This window comes from Hemitrygon akajei, chromosome 3 (genome assembly GCF_048418815.1).
Source record: "Hemitrygon akajei chromosome 3, sHemAka1.3, whole genome shotgun sequence".
NCBI classification, from domain to species: Eukaryota; Metazoa; Chordata; class Chondrichthyes; order Myliobatiformes; family Dasyatidae; genus Hemitrygon; species Hemitrygon akajei.
The window spans coordinates 194130314-194150620 of NC_133126.1; the positions used below are offsets into that span (position 1 = coordinate 194130314).

Here is a 20307-nt window from a genome sequence, read left to right on the forward strand (position 1 = left end):
CTAATCTCTGTTCTCAATGGAAATCCCTGTATCCTGAGGCTGTGCCCTTTGACCCTGGACTCCTCCTACTCTTAGAAATATCCTCTTCACATCCATTCTATCTAGTTCATCCAACATTTGATAGGAATCAATGAGATACCTCCTCATTCTTCAAAACTCCAGTGCGTACAGGACCACCGCCATCAAAGGATGCTCAAACATTAACCCTTTCATTCCCTAGATCACTGTCATGAGTCTCCTGTGGACCTTGCCCAATGCCAGCACATATTCTCTTAGAAAACGGGCCCAAAATAGCTCTCAATACTCCAAGGACAATCTGACCAATGCCTCACAAAGTCTCAGCAATACACTGTTGCTTTTATATTCTAGTCCCCTCAAAATACCTTCCTGATCTATTCTGTATGAAGAGCTAAAGAGTGCTGGTAATTTTATGGTGTTTTTCATTTCCAGCTTTTTCAGGATTTGCCAGCAAAAATGATTCCTTTATTTCCTTCTTATCAATTCTCTAGACAGTTTCTCCAATCAAAACTGTAAATGTGAGGGAAGATATCAGAAAAAATTATAATTTTATGGTGTCAATTTTCAAAATGCCTTCCAGGCTTCAGAGTGATTTATCCCTGAAATTTACACTGCACCAATTCCATACGTATCTACCGAATACTGAAAGGCCTAGATAGAGTATATGTGGAGAAGATCAAAGGTTCAAATGTTCAAAGGTCGAATTTAATGTCAGAGAAGAGTATACAATATACATCCTGAAATGCTTTTTCTTTGCAAACATCCACAAAAAAGAGAAGTGTCCCAAAGAATGAATGTCAGAACCCCAAAGTACCCCCCAGTTCCCCCCTCCCGCACATAAGCAGCAGCAAGCAACGATCCTCCCCCTCCCCCAACCAGCAAAAAAAAGCACATCGATGGTTCCAATAGTGGGGGAGACTAAGACCAGAAAACACAGGACATGAGGAGGAATGACTTTAGCCAGAGGGTGGTGAATCTGTGGAATTCATTGCTACAGACAGCTGTGGATGCCAAGTCACTGGGTATATTTGGAGCAGAGGTGGATAGAGAAGACACTGTCTTTTGCCCAGAGTTGTGGTATTAAGTACTAGAGGACATAGGCTTAAAGTGTCATGGGAAATTTTCATGTGGATCTGAGGGGCAAGAGTGTGGTACATATATGGAAGCAGCTGTCAGAAGAAGTGGTTGCCTCAGGCATTAATATTAAAAAGGCACTTGAATATGTACATAGACAGGAAGGGTTCAGAGGGATATGACCAAATCTGTGAAAATGGGACTAGTTTAAATGGGAATTTTGGTCAACATGGATGAGTTGGGCTGAAGGGCCTGTTTCTATGCTGTATGACTCTGTATCTGTGAATAAGACAAAAACACATTTGCAACTGGAGTAAATTTAATAAGTTTCCATCTAGTCTCATGTTCTGGCACTCATCACATAAACCAAGTGGACCATGCCAACATTTCCACACTACCAAGCAGACACTTGGAAAACAGTGTAGGGATGTGCCTGGTCACACACCTTGCTAGAAAGCGTAAAGGTGTGGAATATTTTCTAAACAAGAAGCAAATTCAGAATCCAGGGTGCAAGGAGACTTGGGAGTCCTCATGCAGGTTTTCCTAAAGATTAACTTGAAGGTTCAGTAGGTGTAAAGGAAAGTAAGTGCAATGTTAGCATTCATTTCAAGAGGACTCGACTATAAAGCAGGGATGAGGCCATAAGAACTGAGGCTTTATAAGGTTTAGAAGAATGGGGCAGGGGGTATCTCATTGAAACCTACAGCATATTGAAATGCCGAGATACATTGGAGGTGGAGAGGATGTTCCCTACAGTGGGGCGTCTAGGACCAGAGGCCACAGCCTCAGAAAAGAAAGATGTTCCTTTAGAACAGAGATAAGTAGGAATTTCTGTAGCCAGATGGTGATGAATCTGGGGACTTCATTGCCACAGATGGTTGTGGAGGATAAGTTATTGTGTATTCTTAAAGCCGCAGTTGATAGATTCTTGATTAGTAAGGGCATCAAAAGTTACGGGGAAAAGGCAAGAAAATGGGATTGAGAAACAAATTAAATCAGCCATGATGAAATGGTAGAGCAGACTAGATGGGCTGAATAGACTAATTCTGCTCCTATGTCTTAAGGTCTAAAATCTGATCCACCCTGTGCCCCAGTGTCTGTTTGGAATATACGTGAACCTCCTGCCATCCTCTTCCTGCCTTTCCTTTCAAGTAGAAGCAAACTCAAGGGGCAGGCCCTCACAGAGGAGAGCATACGCTACTAAAGCCCAATTCTGGCTCTCTTGGTTATTCTGTTAGCCACTCATGTTTTTGAAAATATTGGCAAATTTGAGAGGGGAGGGAGTTGCAAATCTTCAGAAAGAGCAACATCAGAATTAGGATCAGAATCTGGTTTAATATCACTGGCATACGTTTTGAAATTTGTGGTAATGCTGCACAAATAGAAGGGATAGCACCTCTGCTGAAGGGGCTTATCATGTCCATTCAGGGTCAACTCCCTCACCTTTGGTCCCTGCTGACATTCAGCTCTGTCCTGTGTCTCCAAGTAGCTGTTCGCATGCAACAGTGGCCACACCCCAGTACACCGCTTCAACAGTCAAGCTGAACCAGGTGAGGGTAGTCGGCGGCCTCATAACCCTGTGGGAAAGGGGCATGCCTGTCCTAACATGCAAAGTCAGCTCTGGCACACTTGGCTGATGAGATCTACAGTGAGATCCAACAGCTATTAAGGCAGTACGGCAACGATCTATGGAGAGCAAAGGCACAGAAGGCGTCATGGTTATCCAGTGCAACCAAGTAAGACACCATTTTGTGACACTTGTTCATACCAATGGACCTGGACTTTTGAAAATTGAGAGAGTGGAACTGCCCCAGTGCAACAGTTTTTCCACTTTAAAATCTCTCCCACACTGGTTTCCTGTCATCATCAGATATGATGGACAACCAACACAGTGAAACACATAAAATCCCTATAAATTACAATAAGAAATATTAAAATACATAAATAGTGCAAAAAGAGAGCAAAAGAGTAGTGGGTTAATGTTCATGGGTTGGTACGCTGTCAGTTCAGAAGTCTGACAGTGGAGGGGAAGAAGCTGTTCCTAAAACATTGTACTTCCTCCCTGATGGTAGCAATGACAAGAGGGCATAATCTTTTTGAGGCATTGCCATATTCTTCTACACCGCAATTCTACCTCTTGTAGTTATACTGTTATCAACAATTTTTGCAATTCTTTTTGAAGTCTTTCAGATTGCAACACTATCTTTGCACCATTCTTCCATTTTGCACTCGTTACTCTATTTATTGTTGTGGTTATTATTACCATATGTACTATTTATTCTGTGAGCTTCATATTATTTCATGGTGTCGCTGCCCATAATCTGAATTTAAACACTCCATTAACAGAAAGGAAATCTCTAAGGAAAGGGAATTCAAAAATTCTTTTAATATATGATGTAAGAATAATCTAATAAATCATCAAATACACATATCAGATAAAGTCCAGATTAGACAGAGTTCGATAGAGCTCTTAAAGATAGCGGAGTCAAGGGATATGGGGAGAAGGCAGGAACGGGGTGTTGATTGTAGATGATCAGCTATGATCACATTGAATGGCAGTGCTGGCTAGAAGGGCCGAATGACCTACTCCTGCACCTATTGTCTATTGTGATTCAATTCAAGACAGTCTCTCTCATCCTTGGTTTCAATGTGCAATATGTCAATTAGTGCAAGACACCTGATTTTAATCAGACAGGGGAAACTTCAAACTAAATGGATTTTTTGGGAAAGGTTCTGCCCGTAAGATATTGCTTGGTGTTCTGCTCTGGTTTTAGCAGGATGATGTAACATTTGGGAACAAATATGCAGATGAGCAGGCCAAAGCTGGAGGCCAAAATGGCAAAGATCTCGACGGCCACGGTGTACTTCCCAGGAGAGCTGACATAGGCTGGTATGAAGGCCAGCCACACTGCACAGAAGATCAGCATGCTGAAGGTGATGAACTTGGCTTCGTTGAAATTATCGGGGAGTTTCCGAGCCAAGAACGCGAGAACAAAGCTGAGACATGACAGAAAGCCAATGTAACCCAGTACACAGCAGAAGGCAGCCACCGAGCCTAAATCGCACTCAAAGATAATCTTCTCCTTATAGTACTTGGTCTGCTTCACTGGGAATGGGGCAGCAAGGAGCAGCCACACCAGGCAGGTCACCAGCTGGACTGCTGTACAGAGCAAGACCCCCAGGATTTGCTGCAGGGTCCCAAACCATTTCATCACATTGCTGCCAGGGAGAGTTGCCTTAAATGCTATCAGCACTACCAGGGTCTTGGCCAGTACGCAGGAGATACAGAGAACGAAGCTGATGCCAAACAATGTGTGCCTGAGTGCGCAAGACCAGACTGAGGGCTGCCCGATAAAGGTCAACGAGCAGAGGAAACACAGAGCCAGAGAGAAGAGGAGCAAGAAGCTGAGCTCGGAGTTGTTGGCTCGGACGATGGGGGTTTTCCTGTAGTACCAGATCACTCCCACCACGCCCATTGTGCTGGCCTCTCCCAACAGGGACACAGTTGTCAAGGTGATCCCCATGGTACCATCAAATGACAGGAACTCCAGATGTTTTGGGATGCACTCATTCCTCATTGGGTTGGGCCAGTCTTCTGGTGCACACGGAATACAGTTGAGAGAATCTGAGATAATATTTTAAAACATTGTTAAATGGTTTGCAGATCACTATTAAACAGTACATTCATTGAATGCAATTGGCATTGCATGCAAAATGGAAGGCTATGTGGAAGGGAAGGGTTAGATTGACCTTAGAGTAGGTTAAAAGGTTGGCACAAAATACTGGGTCAGAAGTTCTTACTGTGCTCCACAGTTCTAGGCTCTGTTATTGTTTTACCTTGTTCTACCCCAATGCACTGTGTAATGATCTGACCTGTATGAACAGTGTGCAAGACAAGTTTTTCACTGTATCTCAGTACATGTGACAACAATAATAATAAACTAGCCCAATATGGTCAAGTGTACAGGTCCTTGAACCTAAAGTAACTAACAATCTCAGTGGGTCAGGCAATACCTGTAGAGGATCAATGTTTTGTGATGAGACCCTTCATCTGGACTGAAAGGTAGTGGGGAGATGACCAGGTGAGGGGGATAGGCAAGACAAGAGCTAGCAAGATCTCACCTGGACGCACCAGTTCTTGTTTCACCCCTTCCCTTCACCTCCCTATACTAGCTATCACCCCTCTATCTTTCAGTCCATAAGTGAGGGGTCTCAACATGAAACATTGACAGTCCATTTCCCTCCACAGTTGCTACCTGACCGCTGAGTTTCTGCAGCATCTTGTTTGTTTCAGAGCCTATTTCTGATTAATTATGAACTTTGATAAACAGGTGACTTTAGTTCTTGGAAAACACTTAGTATCATCACCATCTTCAGACAGGATAGATATAGCACAGCTCGAAGCTCCCTCATCCTAAACCAATCCAAGTTGTTTACTCTACATCGTTGCAAAGGAGTTTGTTCTTTCTGTATTGTGATGTTCATGAGTATTATTCATCTCCCAAACCCACTATTGAGAAAGACCAGGGCATCAGATGAATGGGATCACCACAATATCCAATGTTGAGGTGCCTAATACATCAATACAATGTGTACGCAATACATCCCTCCACACCATTGGTGCCATCTACAGGAGACACTGCCAACCAAAGGCAACATCCATCGTCAATGAACTCCATCATCTAGAGCATGCCACCTTCCTGCAGCTACCAATGGACATGAGTTACAGAAGCCCCACACCAAGTTCAAGAACAGCTACTTCCCTTCAACCATTTGGTTCTTGAAGCAACTGGCAAGACACCAATCACTACAGCACTACAGTTTAGCAACACTAATCATTTTACACTAAAGTGAACCTTTTATTTGTCTGAATTGTGTTCTTTCTAGTAAAATGTGTATAATTTGTTAGTCCTGTGAATGCTGCTTATGTGTGGAATGAGCTTCCAGTAGAAGTGGTAGAGGCAGGTTCGGTATTGTCATTTAAAGTAAAATTGGATAGGAATATGGACAGGAAAGGAATGCAGAGTTATGGGCTGAGTGCGGGTCAGTGGGACTAGGTGAGTGTAAGTGTCAGCACGGACTAGAAGGGCCAAGATAGCCTGTTTCCATGCTGTAATTATTATATGGTTATATGATGCTATGTCTCTGTGAAGCTCCTTCAATTAAGTTTTTCATTGCACCTGTGCACACATGTATTTGTGACAGTAAACTCAATCTTAATTTTGTTTTACTTTTGTTTACCTGATCTGGAAAAATATCTCTGGTCCTTCATCTTCTCTGGATCTAAGTCACTACACGATGATACTGTGAGAGTCCCTTCACCAGAAGACTGCAGTTATCCAAACTGTTAGTCACCATCTCCTTTGACAGTAATTCAGGATGGGCTCTTGCCAATGAAGCCCATAATCTACAAGCAAACAAGCTAAGAACCATAGGAAACTTCACAGTTGTAGTAGTAGTATCACAAACACAGGAAAACATGCAGGTGTTGGAAATCCAAAGCAACACACACAAGATGCTGGAGGAACTCAGCAGTCCAGGCAGCATCTACGGAAAAGAGCAGTCAGCGTTTCGGGCCAAGACCCCTCATCAGCCCGAAAGGTCGACTGTTTACTCTTGACAATAGATGTTGCTTGGCCTGCTGAGTTCCTCCAGAATTTTGTGGGTTGCTAAGAATCAGAGGATGCAACCTCAGAATAGAGGCATGTCCATCTAGAACAGAGATGAGAAGAAAGTTCTTTAACCAGATAGTGATGAATATGTGGAATTCATTGCCACAGACAGCTGTTCAGGCCAAGTCACTGGGTGCATTTAAGGCAGAGGTTGATAACGTTTCTTCATTAGTCGGGGGCGAAAGGTTATGGGAAAAGGCAGGAGAATAAGTTTGAGAGGGAAATGGACCAGCCATGATGAAATGGGAGCAGTAGCTTGATTCGGTTCCTGTATCTTTTGGTCTTACAGTCTAAATGTCACATTGTTCGAAATAAATTAGATTAGGGAGATTTTAAAACAGTAAGCACAAGAACTGGGGTGAATATACACTTAGTAGCCACTTTATTTGGTACACATGTACACCTGCTCATAGATACAAACACCTAATCACCCAATCATGTGGTAGCAACTCCATGCATAAAAGCATGCAGACATGGTCAAAAGATTTGGTTGTTGTTCAGATCAAACAGCAAAATGGAGAAGAAATGTGATCTAAGTGACTTTGAGCATGGAATAATTGTTGATACCTGATGGACTGGGTTGAGTATTTCAGAAACTCCTGGGATTTTCACACACAACAGTCCGTTTAGCTTTCTGAGAATGGTACAATAAACAAAAAGAAAATCTAGTGAGCGGCGCTCCTGTGGATGAAAATGCTTTGTTAATGAGAGAGGTCGGAGGAGAATGGCCAGACTGGTTCAAGCTGACAGGGTGACAGTAACTCAGATAACCGCACATTACAACAGTGGTGTGCAGAGTAGTATCTTTGAACTCACAACACAGCAAACCTTGCAGTGGAAGAGCTACAGCAGAAGACCGCGGACATACACTCAGTGGCCACTTTATTAGGTACAGGAGGTACTAAGTGTATTTAAACTAATAACTAAGAAAACAGGAGTAATCCTTGATCCTGACTTAATTTCCATTTGCACGTTCCACAGCATGTGTGACCCTATGGGATCAATGACTCCTTCCAACAGAACATTTCGCACAGTGCAAACCCTTCACCCATGATATTGTGCCAACTTTTTAAACTACTCTAAGATCAATCTAACCTTTCCCATCTGCATAACCATCCATTTTTCTATCTTCCATATTCCTATCAAGGAGTTTCTTAAATGCCCCTAATGTGTGTGCCTCTACCACCAACCCTGACAGGACATTCCATTGCATCTGGTGTTCTGTGTAAAGAACTAATCTCTGACATCCAACATTTATTTTCGTCCAATCACCTTAAAATGATCCCCTGTTTTTTTCTGCCCCAAGAAAAAAAGTTTCTGGCTATCCACTCAATCTATGACTCATCATGAAGGAAAATTGGAAACGTATAGAAATAGAGGCCAACAAGATATTCCTCTTCAGGAAATTGGCCAACTCCCTTTCGAACTTCCTTGAATCTGACTTTTATGCAGCATGTTTCAGGTATTAACTTGATGCATAAAAATTGTTTTCCATCTGTCATCAGCCAACGAATTGACACCAGGGGGTTATTACTGGGAGAAACACACCATCAGGAGGCAAATCATACCTGTTTCATTGCTAATTTCACCATCAGCACATGCCAGGCAGTCAAAGCAGCAGATCTGTTCTCTGGTCCGACTTGCTTTCCTTGTTCCCGGGGGACAGCTTCTACTGCAGAATGACTCTGGAACCTGATACATTAAGAAAAAGGCAAAAAGTAGGAACTGTCCTGATGAAGGGTCTCAGTTCGAAATGACAACCCTTTATTCCTCTCCATAGATACTGCCTGACCTGCTGATTTCTTCCAGCATTACTCTGGATTTCCAGTATCTGCAGAATCTTTTGTCTTTGTGATAGAAATTGTGTGTGATCTCAGCACAGTTTGCAGTACAAAGTACTGGTTAACTTTCATCAATCCTATGGAATGCTACCCTCCTAACTCTACCTCTCTCAGTTATTCCATTATTGACACTACAGTTTTTCTTTTTGAACAACCGCAGTTTGCATTACTAGCTTTTGCACCATCCTTTGCTGTGCTCCGTGCTGTATTATTGATGTATTCATTATGACTCTTTACTCTGTGAGCTTCACAGATGAAATCTCATTGCACCCTAGCGCATAAGACAATCTGGATCTGAAGATTTGGGGTATACGGTGTAGTTATTTGGAGTATTGTGTGCAACTTGGGTCACCTACTTATGGCAAAGAATGAAAGATCACAGATAAAATTTTACAAAGATGTTCCCAGGACTTAACGACCTGAGTTATAGGGAAAGGTTGATTGTATTTAAAATTTATTTCCTGGTGTGTAGGAGGATGAAGGGAGATTTGCTAGAGGTACATAACATTTGAGGAGTATAGAAAGGATAAATGCAAGCAGGCTTTTTTTCACTGAGACTGGGTGAGTCTAGAACTAGAGGTTGTGCGTTTTAGGGTGAAAGATGAAATGTTTAAGGGGAACACCTTCACTTAAAGGGTGGTGCAACTGTGCAACGAGCTGACAGTGGAAGTGGTGGATGAGGATTGATTTCAACACAAGATAAGTTTGGATAGGTACATGGATGGTAGGGGTATGGAGAGCTATGATCCAGGTGCAGGTTGATAAAACTAGGTAGCATAATAGTTCAGCATGGACTGGATGGACTGAAGGGCCTGTTTCTGTGCTGGATCGTTCGATGACTCTATGATTCTATTTCTTCCATTTGTGATGTGCTACAAAACCTGTTAAAATGCTGCCTTATTTCTATTTCTATATTGGAGAGGGTGTGAAGAGGTTCACCAGAATGTTACCTGAATTACAGAAGATGAGCCATAAGGAAAGGTTGGACAAACTTGCATTGTTTTCTCTAAAGCTTTGGAGGCTGAGGGGCAACCCAATAGAAGTTTCTAAAATAATGAAAGGCATAAATAGAGTAGATAGTTAGAAGGCATAATTTTAAGGCAAGGGAGGGGAGAATTAAAGGTGGTTTATGGAGAACATTTTTTATTACACTGAGAGTGAGGGATGCCTCAACATGTTGTCAAGGAAAGTTGTGGAAGCGCATACAATAGCAACATTTAAGAGGCATTTAGACAGGCACATGAAGAGGCAGGGAGTGGAGGGATACAGACCATGTGTAGGCAGATGGGACTAGGAACTACAAACAATCTGCCGGAAGAACTCAGAATCAGAGTCAGGTTTATTGTCACCGACGTATGCTGATAAAATGTGTTGTTTGCAGCAGCATTGCAATGCAACACATAAAATATACGATAAATTACAATAAGAAATATCAATAAAAAATTAAATAAGTAGTGCAAAAAGAGAGCAAAAATAGTGAGGTAGTGTTTATGGATTTATTGTCCGTTCAGAACTAGGATAGCGGTGGGGAAGTAACTTTCCTAAAATGTTGAGTGTGTGTCTTCAGGCTCCTGTACATCCTCTCTGATGGTAAGAAAAAGACGAGGGCATATACTGGGCGATGATGGTCCTAAATCATGGATGTTGCCTTCTGTGAGACAAAGTGAGCTGCATCTGAGAGAAGAAAGGAATTGTTGCCGTTTTGAAACATTGACAACACCTTTGCTCCACAAATACTGATCACCCCACTGAGTTCTTCCAGCAGAATGTTTGTTGCTCTAGATTCCAGCATCTGTAGTCTATAAAGTCTCCAAATGGGATTAGTTAAATTGGCATCATTGTCAGCCCAGATATCATGAGCCAAAGGGCCTGTATCTGTCCTGCAATATTCTATGTCCTACATTCTATTTCCTATTCATGTAATACTTTGTGAAAAATATGCACACTACTATTTCATGAGCAATACAAGTCTACTTTCAGCATGGTCAGTGCTGGATATATCTTTGGACAAGATATTTGGTCTCCACATACCTTCATCTAGAGCCAACGTTCGAGCTAAAAATGATTGGCTGATAACCTTGTGTAACTGAAATTGTATTATTCACATAATTTGTAAGTAACAAGCCTTCACGCTGTATGTCAATTGAAAAATTTTCCTACCATTATTGTTCTAGATTCTGTTTCCACTTTATAGTTCCTGTTGTGGTTTCTGCTTTCAAAGTTCAAAGTTCAAGTGAAACTTATTATCAAATTATATATATGTCATTCTACACTACAAGAAACATAATATATTCAGTAAAAGGTAGCACCCAGCAGGGTGGACAATAACCAACGTGCAATAAAAAGACAATAAGATGTTCAAATGCAAAAAAGAGAGAGAGAAAATAAATAATAATAATAAATAAATAAGCAATTCATATCAAGAACATGAGATGAAGCATCCTTGAAAGTGAGTCCAGTTCAGTAGGAACAGTTCAGTGATGAGTGAGTGAAGTTGAGCAAAGTTATCACTTCTGGTTTAGGAGCCTGATGGTTGAGTGATAGTAACTTTTTCCTGAAACTGCTGGTGTGGTTCCTGAGGCTCCTGCACCTTCTTCTTGATGTCAGCAGAGGAAAAAGAGCATGTCCTGCATGGTGGGGGTCCCTGATGATGGATGCTGCTTTCCTACAACAACACTCCATGTAGATGTGCCCTGTGCCAGGGAGGCTTTGCCCATGATGGACTGAGCCATATCCACTATTTTTGTAGGATTTTCCTTTTTTTTTTTGTTGGTGTTTAATACATGGCCAGGTATCTAGTCTAGCCCAGAAGCTTTCCGTGAGTTTACCCTCATGGAGGATGCTCACACATTGGCGTCAGAGCAGGGTCATCGTGGCTGTGAGAGTTTGTGAAGGTGTCTCCATGGTCTGATGGTCAAAGCGAGCATAAAAGGCATTGAGCTGATCTAGGAGTGAAGCCTTGTTGTCACATAGAATATATCACTTGGTTTCACTTTGTAGGGGTTGATAGCATTCAAGCTCTGCCACAGTTGTTGAGCATCCTTAAGTTTGGTCTTCAAGTTTGATCCAGTTAACTGCCACTTCTACGGAAATTTCTCTAGCTTTCCTCTCTTTATCTGCTGCTCAATAAATAGTATGTCATGTGTCCCAATTTTTTTCCCATTTACTGTTTCCGCATAGTTACTTCTGAAATTAATTTGCTTATATGTGGATCTTGTCAATCAAGAAAATGAATAGAATATAGTCATTTCATTTAATTTCTTTCAATTAAAATATATTCCCTAATGTTTGAACAAATACCTTTTGCAAATGTTTTAATAGTAAAGAGATTAATACAGACACACTGGGCCAGGACATTTTGGTCCAATTAAGTGGCTGCCCCAATCAGCCAAAGTTTGATAGAAATAGTTAAAAAGCTATAATAATGACAAACAACTATTTAACTGAGAAACAAATTATGTAGACAGAACAAATTAGAACACTATCGATACTACTGTTGCTTGTCCATCATATTTGACAATGGCAGGAAACCTCTGCAGGAGTATTTTTAAAGTAGAAAAGCCATTGCACTGGGGCAGCTCTAGTCTGTCAAGCTCGGAGACCTGGGTCCAGGGGTACTATTAGTTGTCACAGCTGGGGTCTTCCCTGGTTGCAATGGATGACAATGACTTCTTCTGTACCTTGCTATGCCCGACGCACTTCACATAGCATTGCAGAGCTACCTTCCTGGTTGCTGGATCTCACCTTAGATCTCATTTGCCCAAACTGCTGGAGTTGACTTCACATACTAAGACCAGGGATGTGACCTGCCAGCTACTCTCACCTGGTTTAGCCTGCCTGTCAAAGCAGTGAATCAGGGTGTGGCTGCTGTCGCATACAAACAGCTACTTGGAGCCGAGTCTCTAATGGGGACCATAGAACTACCTAGGCTTACCCACAGCCCTCTATTTTTCTAAGCTCCATGTATCCAATAAGGAGTCTCTTAAAAGACCCTATCGTTTCTGCCTCCACCACTGCCACCAGCAGCCCATTCCATGCACTCACCACTCTTTGCGTAAAATACTTATCCCTGACAGCTCCTCTGTACCTGCTTCCAAGCACCTTAAAACTATGTCCTTTTGTGTTAATCATTTCAGCGCTGGGAAAACACCTCTGACTATCCACATGATCAATGCCTCTCATTATCTTGTACACCTCTATCTGGTCACCTCTCATCCATCGTCACTCCAAGGAGAAAAGGCTGAGTTCACTCAACCTATTCTCATAAGGCATGCTCCCCAATCCAGGCAACATCTTTGTAAATCTCCTCTGCACCCTTTCTGTCATTTCCACGTCCTTCCTTTCTTGAATAACTCCTCGGAACTCATATAACCATGGAAAGGGGATTAAAAACTACCAGGCACAAGCTTAAAGTGAGAGTGGAAGGATTGAAAAGCTACCTGAGGAGGAGCATTTGCACACAGATGCCGGTGGGTATATGAAACTAGCTTCCAGAGGAAATGCTTGAGGCAGGTGCAATAACCAACTTTTACAAGACAGTTGGACAGGGACATGGATTGGACATGGTTTAGAGGAAGAATATGGGCCGATCATAGGTAAATGAGACTACTTTGGATTAGCAGTTTTGTCAGCACAGGCCAGCTGGGCCAAAAGGCCTACTTCCATGCTGTATAGATCCACCTTCCTCTCTATACCAGCAGAACTTAAGTTGTTGGTGAGACCAAGCACACAAATTTTTCCAATACAGATTACATAAGAAGTTATTCAATTGACATCTATATTTTTGAGGGTTTTATCTAGACATAACAGATATTACGGATAATTCGGCTGCTCATCAAGACATGGTTTAACACAGACGTTCCCAACTTTTTTTATGCCATAGATCCCTGTCATTAAACAAGGGTTCACGGAGCCCAGGTTGGGAACTCTGAGTCCATAAAGTCAGTATGTTTGAGAAACCTGAACAACATTCAATAGAATCTAATCATTGACTACTTTTAGAATCCAGACCTAACATAAATCACACATGGATTTTGTAAATTAGTTACGATATTAATGCATCTTCAAAATAGGTGAACACAAAACATAAACTCAGTGACCACTTTATTAGGTACACCTGTACACCCACTAGTTAATGCAAATATCTAAACAGTCAATCGCATGGCAGCAACTCAATGCATAACAGCATGCAGACATGGTTAAGTGCTTCAGTTGTTATTTAGACCAAATATCAGAGTGGGGAAATAATGTGGTCTAAGTGACTTTGACCGTGGAACGATTATAGGTGCCAGACAGGGGTTTGGGTATCTCAAAAACTGTTTATCTCTTGGGATTTTCATGCACAACAGTCTCACATGGTGGATTGGATAGTGGACTACTTGACAGATAGACCTCAGTATGTACGGTTGGGAGACTGTAGGTCTGACACGGTGGTCAGCAGCACAGGAGCGCCGCAGGGAACCGTACTCTCTCCGGTCCTGTTCACCCTGTACACATCAGACTTCCAATATAACTCGGAGTCCTGCCATGTGCAGAAGTTCGCTGATGACACGGCCATAGTGGGGTGTGTCAGGAATGGACAGGAGGAGGAGTATAGGAAACTGATACAGGACTTTGTGATATGGTGCAACTCAAACTACCTGCGTCTCAATATCACCAAGACCAAGGAGATGGTGGTGGACTTTAGGAGATCTAGGCCTCATATGGAGCCAGTGATCATTAATGGAGAATGTGTGGAGCAGGTTAAGACCTACAAGTATCTGGGAGTACAGTTAGACGAGAAGCTAGACTGGACTGCCAACACAGATGCCTTGTGCAGGAAGGCACAGAGTCGACTGTACTTCCTAAGAAGGTTGACGTCATTCAATGTCTGTAGTGAGATGCTGAAGATGTTCTATAGGTCAGTTGTGGACAGCGCCCTCTTCTTTGTGGTGGCATGTTGGGGAGGAAGCATTAAGAAGAGGGACGCCTCACGTCTTAATAAGCTGGTAAGGAAGGCGGGCTCTGTCATGGGCAAAGTGCTGGAGAGTTTAACATCGATAGCTGAGCGAAGGGCGCTGAGTAGGCTACGGTCAATTATGGAAAACTCTGAACATCCTCTACATAGCACCATCCAGAGACAGAGAAGCAGTTTCAGCGACAGGTTACTATCGATGCAATGCTCCTCAGAGAGGATGAAGAGGTCAATACTCCCCAATGCCATTAGGCTTTACAATTCAACCGCCAGGACTTAAGAACTTTTTAAAAGCTATTATTAATGCTTTTTGAGATAGTGATTTAGATGCATATCATATTTTTTACTGAGTTAAGTATTGTATGTAATTAGTTTTGCTACAACAAGTGTATGGGACATTGGAAAAAAAAGTTGAATTTCCCCATGGGGATGAATAAAGTATCTATCTATCTATCTATCTATCTATCTATCTAGAGTTTGCAGAAACAAAAAAAAACATGGAAAGTTCTGTGGGCAAAATTGTGTTGTTAATAAGAGAGGTCAGAGGAGAATGGCCAGACTGATTCAAGCTGACAAAAACGTGACAGTAACTCTGATAACTCATGGCGTGCAGAAGAGTGCCATGGTAGCACTCTTACACTATTACAGCTCAAGGGATTGGAGTTCAGAGTTCAATCCCAGCATCCACTGTAAGGAGTTTGTATGCCTCCCCATCAAATATGTATGTTTTCTCCAGGTACTCTGGTTTCCTCCCATAGCCCAAAGATAAAACAACTGGTAGGTTAATTGATCATTGTAAATTGTCATTTTAAAAGGGTTAAATTGGTGGGCGTCTGGGCAGCAAGGCTCATAGAGCCACAAGGGCCTATACCGCGCTGTATCTCTAAACAATAAATAAAAGAACATCACTGTATGCACAACATGTCGAACCTTGAAGTGAATGGGTATAGCAGCAGAAGACCACAGGCTTACACCTAATAAAGTGGCCACTGAGTGTAGATGACACAGGAATGGAGCAGACCCTTTGACCTACCATGTTGTGCCAAACTAGTTACACTAGTCACTAAATGCCCACAAATGGTAATCCTTTCTGCTCAATATTAAACCTTTCTGTCCCTCCATTCTCTGCACATTCATGTCCCTATTAAGCACCTCTATCATATCTGTCTCCACCACCACCCCGGGAAGCCTGTTTCTGTCTCTGTGTAAAAACTCCTGCCCATCACTTCTCTTCTGAACTTACTCCCTGTTGCCTTAAGAAGAATTAGAGTGGTTTACCTCAGTCTTTCCACTGGTCCAAACGATAGCCTTTTCATCCAGCTCGAGATCATGGCCTGATGCCGAAGCTGCAGCGTAACGACCCACGTGCACATACTTGACTGATCCATCTTCCATCCACTGCCAGTTCACAATGTCATACGTTGCCACAATATTGCCATTCTCATCAAAATAAATCTCTTCTCCCCCTTTACTGGTGTATCTCAGTCCCTTCAGGTAATGTAAAAGCTTAGCAAAGGGTTACAGTTAGGTCAGATGGACAATGTCTTCACAGAATCAACTGATAAACCATAAAGTAACTGTTCCACCAATACCTTCCCCTCTCCCCATCTTCATATTCCGGCATCTTTCCCCTCCCTTTCCAGTCCTGTTGAAGAGCCTCAGCCTGAAATGTTGACTATTTATTCCTCTCCATAGCTGCAGCTTAACCTGCTGAGTTCCTCCAGAACCTTGTGTGTGTTGTCCCACTTATTCAGTTTTGTCAATTCATGATCTCACATCCTATCAGTTCTACATTCATTCACAGAACTACATGGAACTCACAGTTGGACAAAGTGATCTATTTCAGTGCTGATGCACAAGAAATCCCTCATGCTGGTAAGCTTCTTCCTTTTGCCTACACCTGTTTATCCATCTTTCCTTATATTAATCTACAGTATATTCGTTCACACCTACATTCTTGCTAACTCCATATTACTATGAATAAGACCAGAAGACTAGAAGAAAGAGTAAAGTTAGGTCACTCGGCCCATCAAGTCTACTCCATCATTCCATCATGGCTGATTTATTATCCCTCTCAGCCACACTCTCCTAACTTCTTGACGTCCTGACTAACCAAGAGTCTATCAACCGGTTTTAAATATACACAATGAATTGCACAGATTCACCACCCTCTGGCTAAAGAAATTCCTTCTCATCAAAGTCAAAATCAAAGTAAGTTTATTATCTCAACCCTGATATTCATTTTCTTGCATCCTTACTCAGTAATTCCATAATTGTATAATAACCATAATAGAATCAATGAAAGACAGCACCATCTTAAGTGTTCAACCAGTGTGCAGAAAACACAAATTGTGCAAATACAAAAATAATGAAGTATTAATGATAAATAAATGAGCAATAAATAACAAGAATATGAGATGAAGAGTCCTCGTTCTAAATGGAAGTCCCTCTACTCTGAGGCTGTGCCCTCTGGTCCTATACTTACCCACGATAGGAAACATACCCTCCATATCCATTCTATCAAGACCTTTCAATATTCAATAGGTTTCAATGAGGTGCCCCCTCATTCTTCTAGGCTCCAGTAATTACAGCCCTCAAACACTCTTCATACGCTAACCATTTCATTCCCAGAATCATTCTCATGAACCTCCACTGGAGTTTCTCCAATGCATTTTCTTCAACAGAGAGACCAAAACTGCTCAGAATACTCCAGGTGCAGTATGATCAGATTCTTATTAACCCTCAGCATCAAATCCTTGCTCTTATATTCTAGTCCTAAGAAACAAATGCTAACATTGCATTTGCCTTCCTTACCACTGACTCAACCTGCAAGTTAATCTTTAGGAAATTCTACACAACGACTCCCAAGTCCCTTTGAACCTCTATGTTTTTTTAATTTTCTTTCCTGTTCAGAAAATGGGCTATGCATTTATTCCTTCCACCAAAGTGCATGAACAGACATTTCCCTACACTATATTCCATTTGTCACTTCTTTACCATCTCCCAATCTGTCCAAGTCCTTCAGCAGATTCCCTGCTTCCTCAACACTACCAGCCCCTCCACCTACCATTGCCTTGTCTGTAAACTTGGCCACATTGCCATCAATTCCATCATCGAAATTTTGATATATAACATGAAAAGAAGTGGTCCAAACACAAATCCCTGCAGTACACCATAGTCACTAGCTACTAACCAGAAAAGGCCCTTTTTATTTCCACTCTTTGCCTCCTGCCAGTCAGCCAATCCTCTATCCATACAAGCATCTGTAGGGCTCTCAGTACCATTAACTGTGGTGTTAACTGTTCAGGCTAACAAAATGGCTTCTCTGCATTGTTATAATGAAATGGCTTCTCTGCATTGTTATAATGAAATGGCTTCTCTGTAATGTTACTTAATGCTGTAATGGGTTTCTGTATCTGGAATGTTTGGGTTATAAATGCAGATAAGAGGGGAACCAACCAATGGAGAATTGTTATTCTATCTTGTATGTGTGAGATGAGCGGGAGTTCACAGTCTTTTTCAGGAGGCCAGTGAGGAGGACGGATGTGTGAGGAGTGGACAGCAGTTCCAGGACGGCAAATACTGGATGTCGGTGGTTCAGAGCATGGCCGAAGGCTCGGAAGGTCATTATGGATGGAACCGGAGGCATGAGCTCCAACGTATTAAGATATTATGTGCACAAACTGATAAACTTACTGATTTGGCACCTTTAGGTTATCTGTTTCTGCTAACCCATCACTAAGAAATAACTATAAAGTCATAATTATTTACTCACCTTTGGTATATTGTCTGGTATTTGTGTTGCAAGCATGAACTGAGGGGACATTAAACCGTATTTACACCAAAGCATTACACAGTTCGCGGGGCAATGGCGGTTCACCCTAGGCGAACGGGGGTAAATTGGGGGCACAGATGCTACACATCTTTCCTGTAATACCTTAAGTTCTTATCTTGTTAGGCAGCCTCATATGTGGCACCTTGTCAAATGCCTTCTTAAAATCCAAGTAAACAATATCCACTTACTTCTTTTGTATACCCTGCCTGCTATTTCTTCAAAGAATTCCAACAGATTTGTCAGGTAAGATTTCCCCTTCAGGAAGCCATGCTGACTTTGGTCTGTTTTGTCACATGCCTCCAAATACCCCAAAATCTCATTCTTAACAAAGGACTCCATCATCATTCCAACCACTGAAGTCAGGGCAATTGGCCTATAATTTCCTTTCTTCTGCCTCCCTCCTTTCCTAAAGAGTGGAGCGACATTTTCAATGTTTCACTCTTCCTGAACCATTCCAGAACCTTTCTATTCTTGAAAGATCATTACTACTGCCTCCACGATCTCTTGAGCTACCACTTTCAAAATCCATGTGGTCCAAGTCACTTATCTACCTTCACACCTTTCAGCTTCCCAAGCACCTTCTCCTTAGTAATAGCAACTACACTCGCTTCTGCCCCCCAACACTCTCAAATTTCTGACAAAATGTTTGTATATTCCACAGAGAAGACTGGCACAAAAAACTTATAAAGTTTGTCTGCCATTTCTTGGTCCCCCATTACTGCCTCTCCAATGTCATTTTCCAGCATTACAATATCTATTCTTGCCTCTTTTTTTATTCTTTATAAATTCTCTTCCCAATCCTCTTTGGTTAGCTGGCCTTTGAAATTCATAAATTCTCTCCTTGTGGGTGTTTCAGTTGCCTTCTGTTGGTTTTTAAAAGCTTCCCAATCCTCTAACTTCCCACTATTCTTAGCTATGTTATATGCTCTCTCTTTTGCCTTTATGCTGTCTTTACCTTTACTTGTCACCCATGGATGCCTCATCTTCCCTTTCGAATACTTCTTCATTTTTGTGATGTATTTATACTGCACCTTCCAAATTGCTCCCAGAACTCCATCCATTGCTTTTCTGCCATCATCCCTGCTAGTTTCCCCTTCCAATCAACTTTGTCCAGCTGCTTTCTCATGCCTCTGTAATTCCCTTTACTCCACATTAATACTGACACATCTGACTTTATCTTCTCACTCCCAAACTGCAAAGTGAATTCTATCATAATATGATCACTTTCTCTTGTGTTCCTTTAACTTTTGCTCCCTAATCAAATCTGGTTCATTACACAACAACCAATTCAGAATTGCCATTTCCCCTAGTGGGTTCAACCACAAGCTGCTCATAAAAGCTGTCTCATAACCATTCAGATAGTGGAGTCACATAGGTGTCAGATAGTGGAGAGCACCTATGTGGCCATTCCCCTCAACAATAAACACTCCATTTTGAGTACTGTTGGGGGGTGAACAACCAAAAGGAAATTACAGGAATATGAGAGAGGAGCTTTCCCAGGTGGATTGGAGGAGGATACTGGTGGGGATGACAGCAGAGCAGAGATGGCTGAAGTTTCTGGGAATAGCTTACAAGGCGCAGGATAGATATGTCGCATTGGGGAAGATGTTCTCAAATGGCAGGGTAGGCAACCGTGGCTGACAAGTGAAGTTAACGACTGCATAAAAGCCAAGGAAAGGGCAGAGAAAGTAGCAAAAGTGAGTGGGAAGTTGGGTGATTAGGAAGCTTTTAAAATCCAACAAAAGGTTTTAATTAAACTCCTCATCTTTTTTTTCTCCAGTCCTGCTGAAGTGTCTTGGCCCATAAAGTCGACTTCACTCTGGCCTGTTGAGTTCCTCCAGCATTTTGTGTGTTTTGCTAAAAAAGCTATAAGATGGGAAAAGATAAAATATGAAGGCAAACTAGCCAATAATA

The 20307-nt window shown here is 41.9% G+C and overlaps 1 protein-coding gene across 1 annotated transcript in view; it reads right to left on the minus strand.

Moving 5' to 3' along the window:
• Positions 1-3800: 3800 nt before the first annotated feature.
• The window catches only part of LOC140724619 (extracellular calcium-sensing receptor-like), a 34855-nt gene continuing 18348 nt past the window's right edge, over positions 3801-20307 (minus strand). The window contains exons 4-6 of the mRNA XM_073039042.1: positions 15837-16064; positions 8333-8456; positions 3801-4717 (exon numbers count right to left, since the gene is read on the minus strand). Coding sequence (XP_072895143.1) covers positions 3801-4717; positions 8333-8456; positions 15837-16064 — 1269 coding nt within the window. The remainder of the gene's footprint in view (positions 4718-8332; positions 8457-15836; positions 16065-20307) is intronic.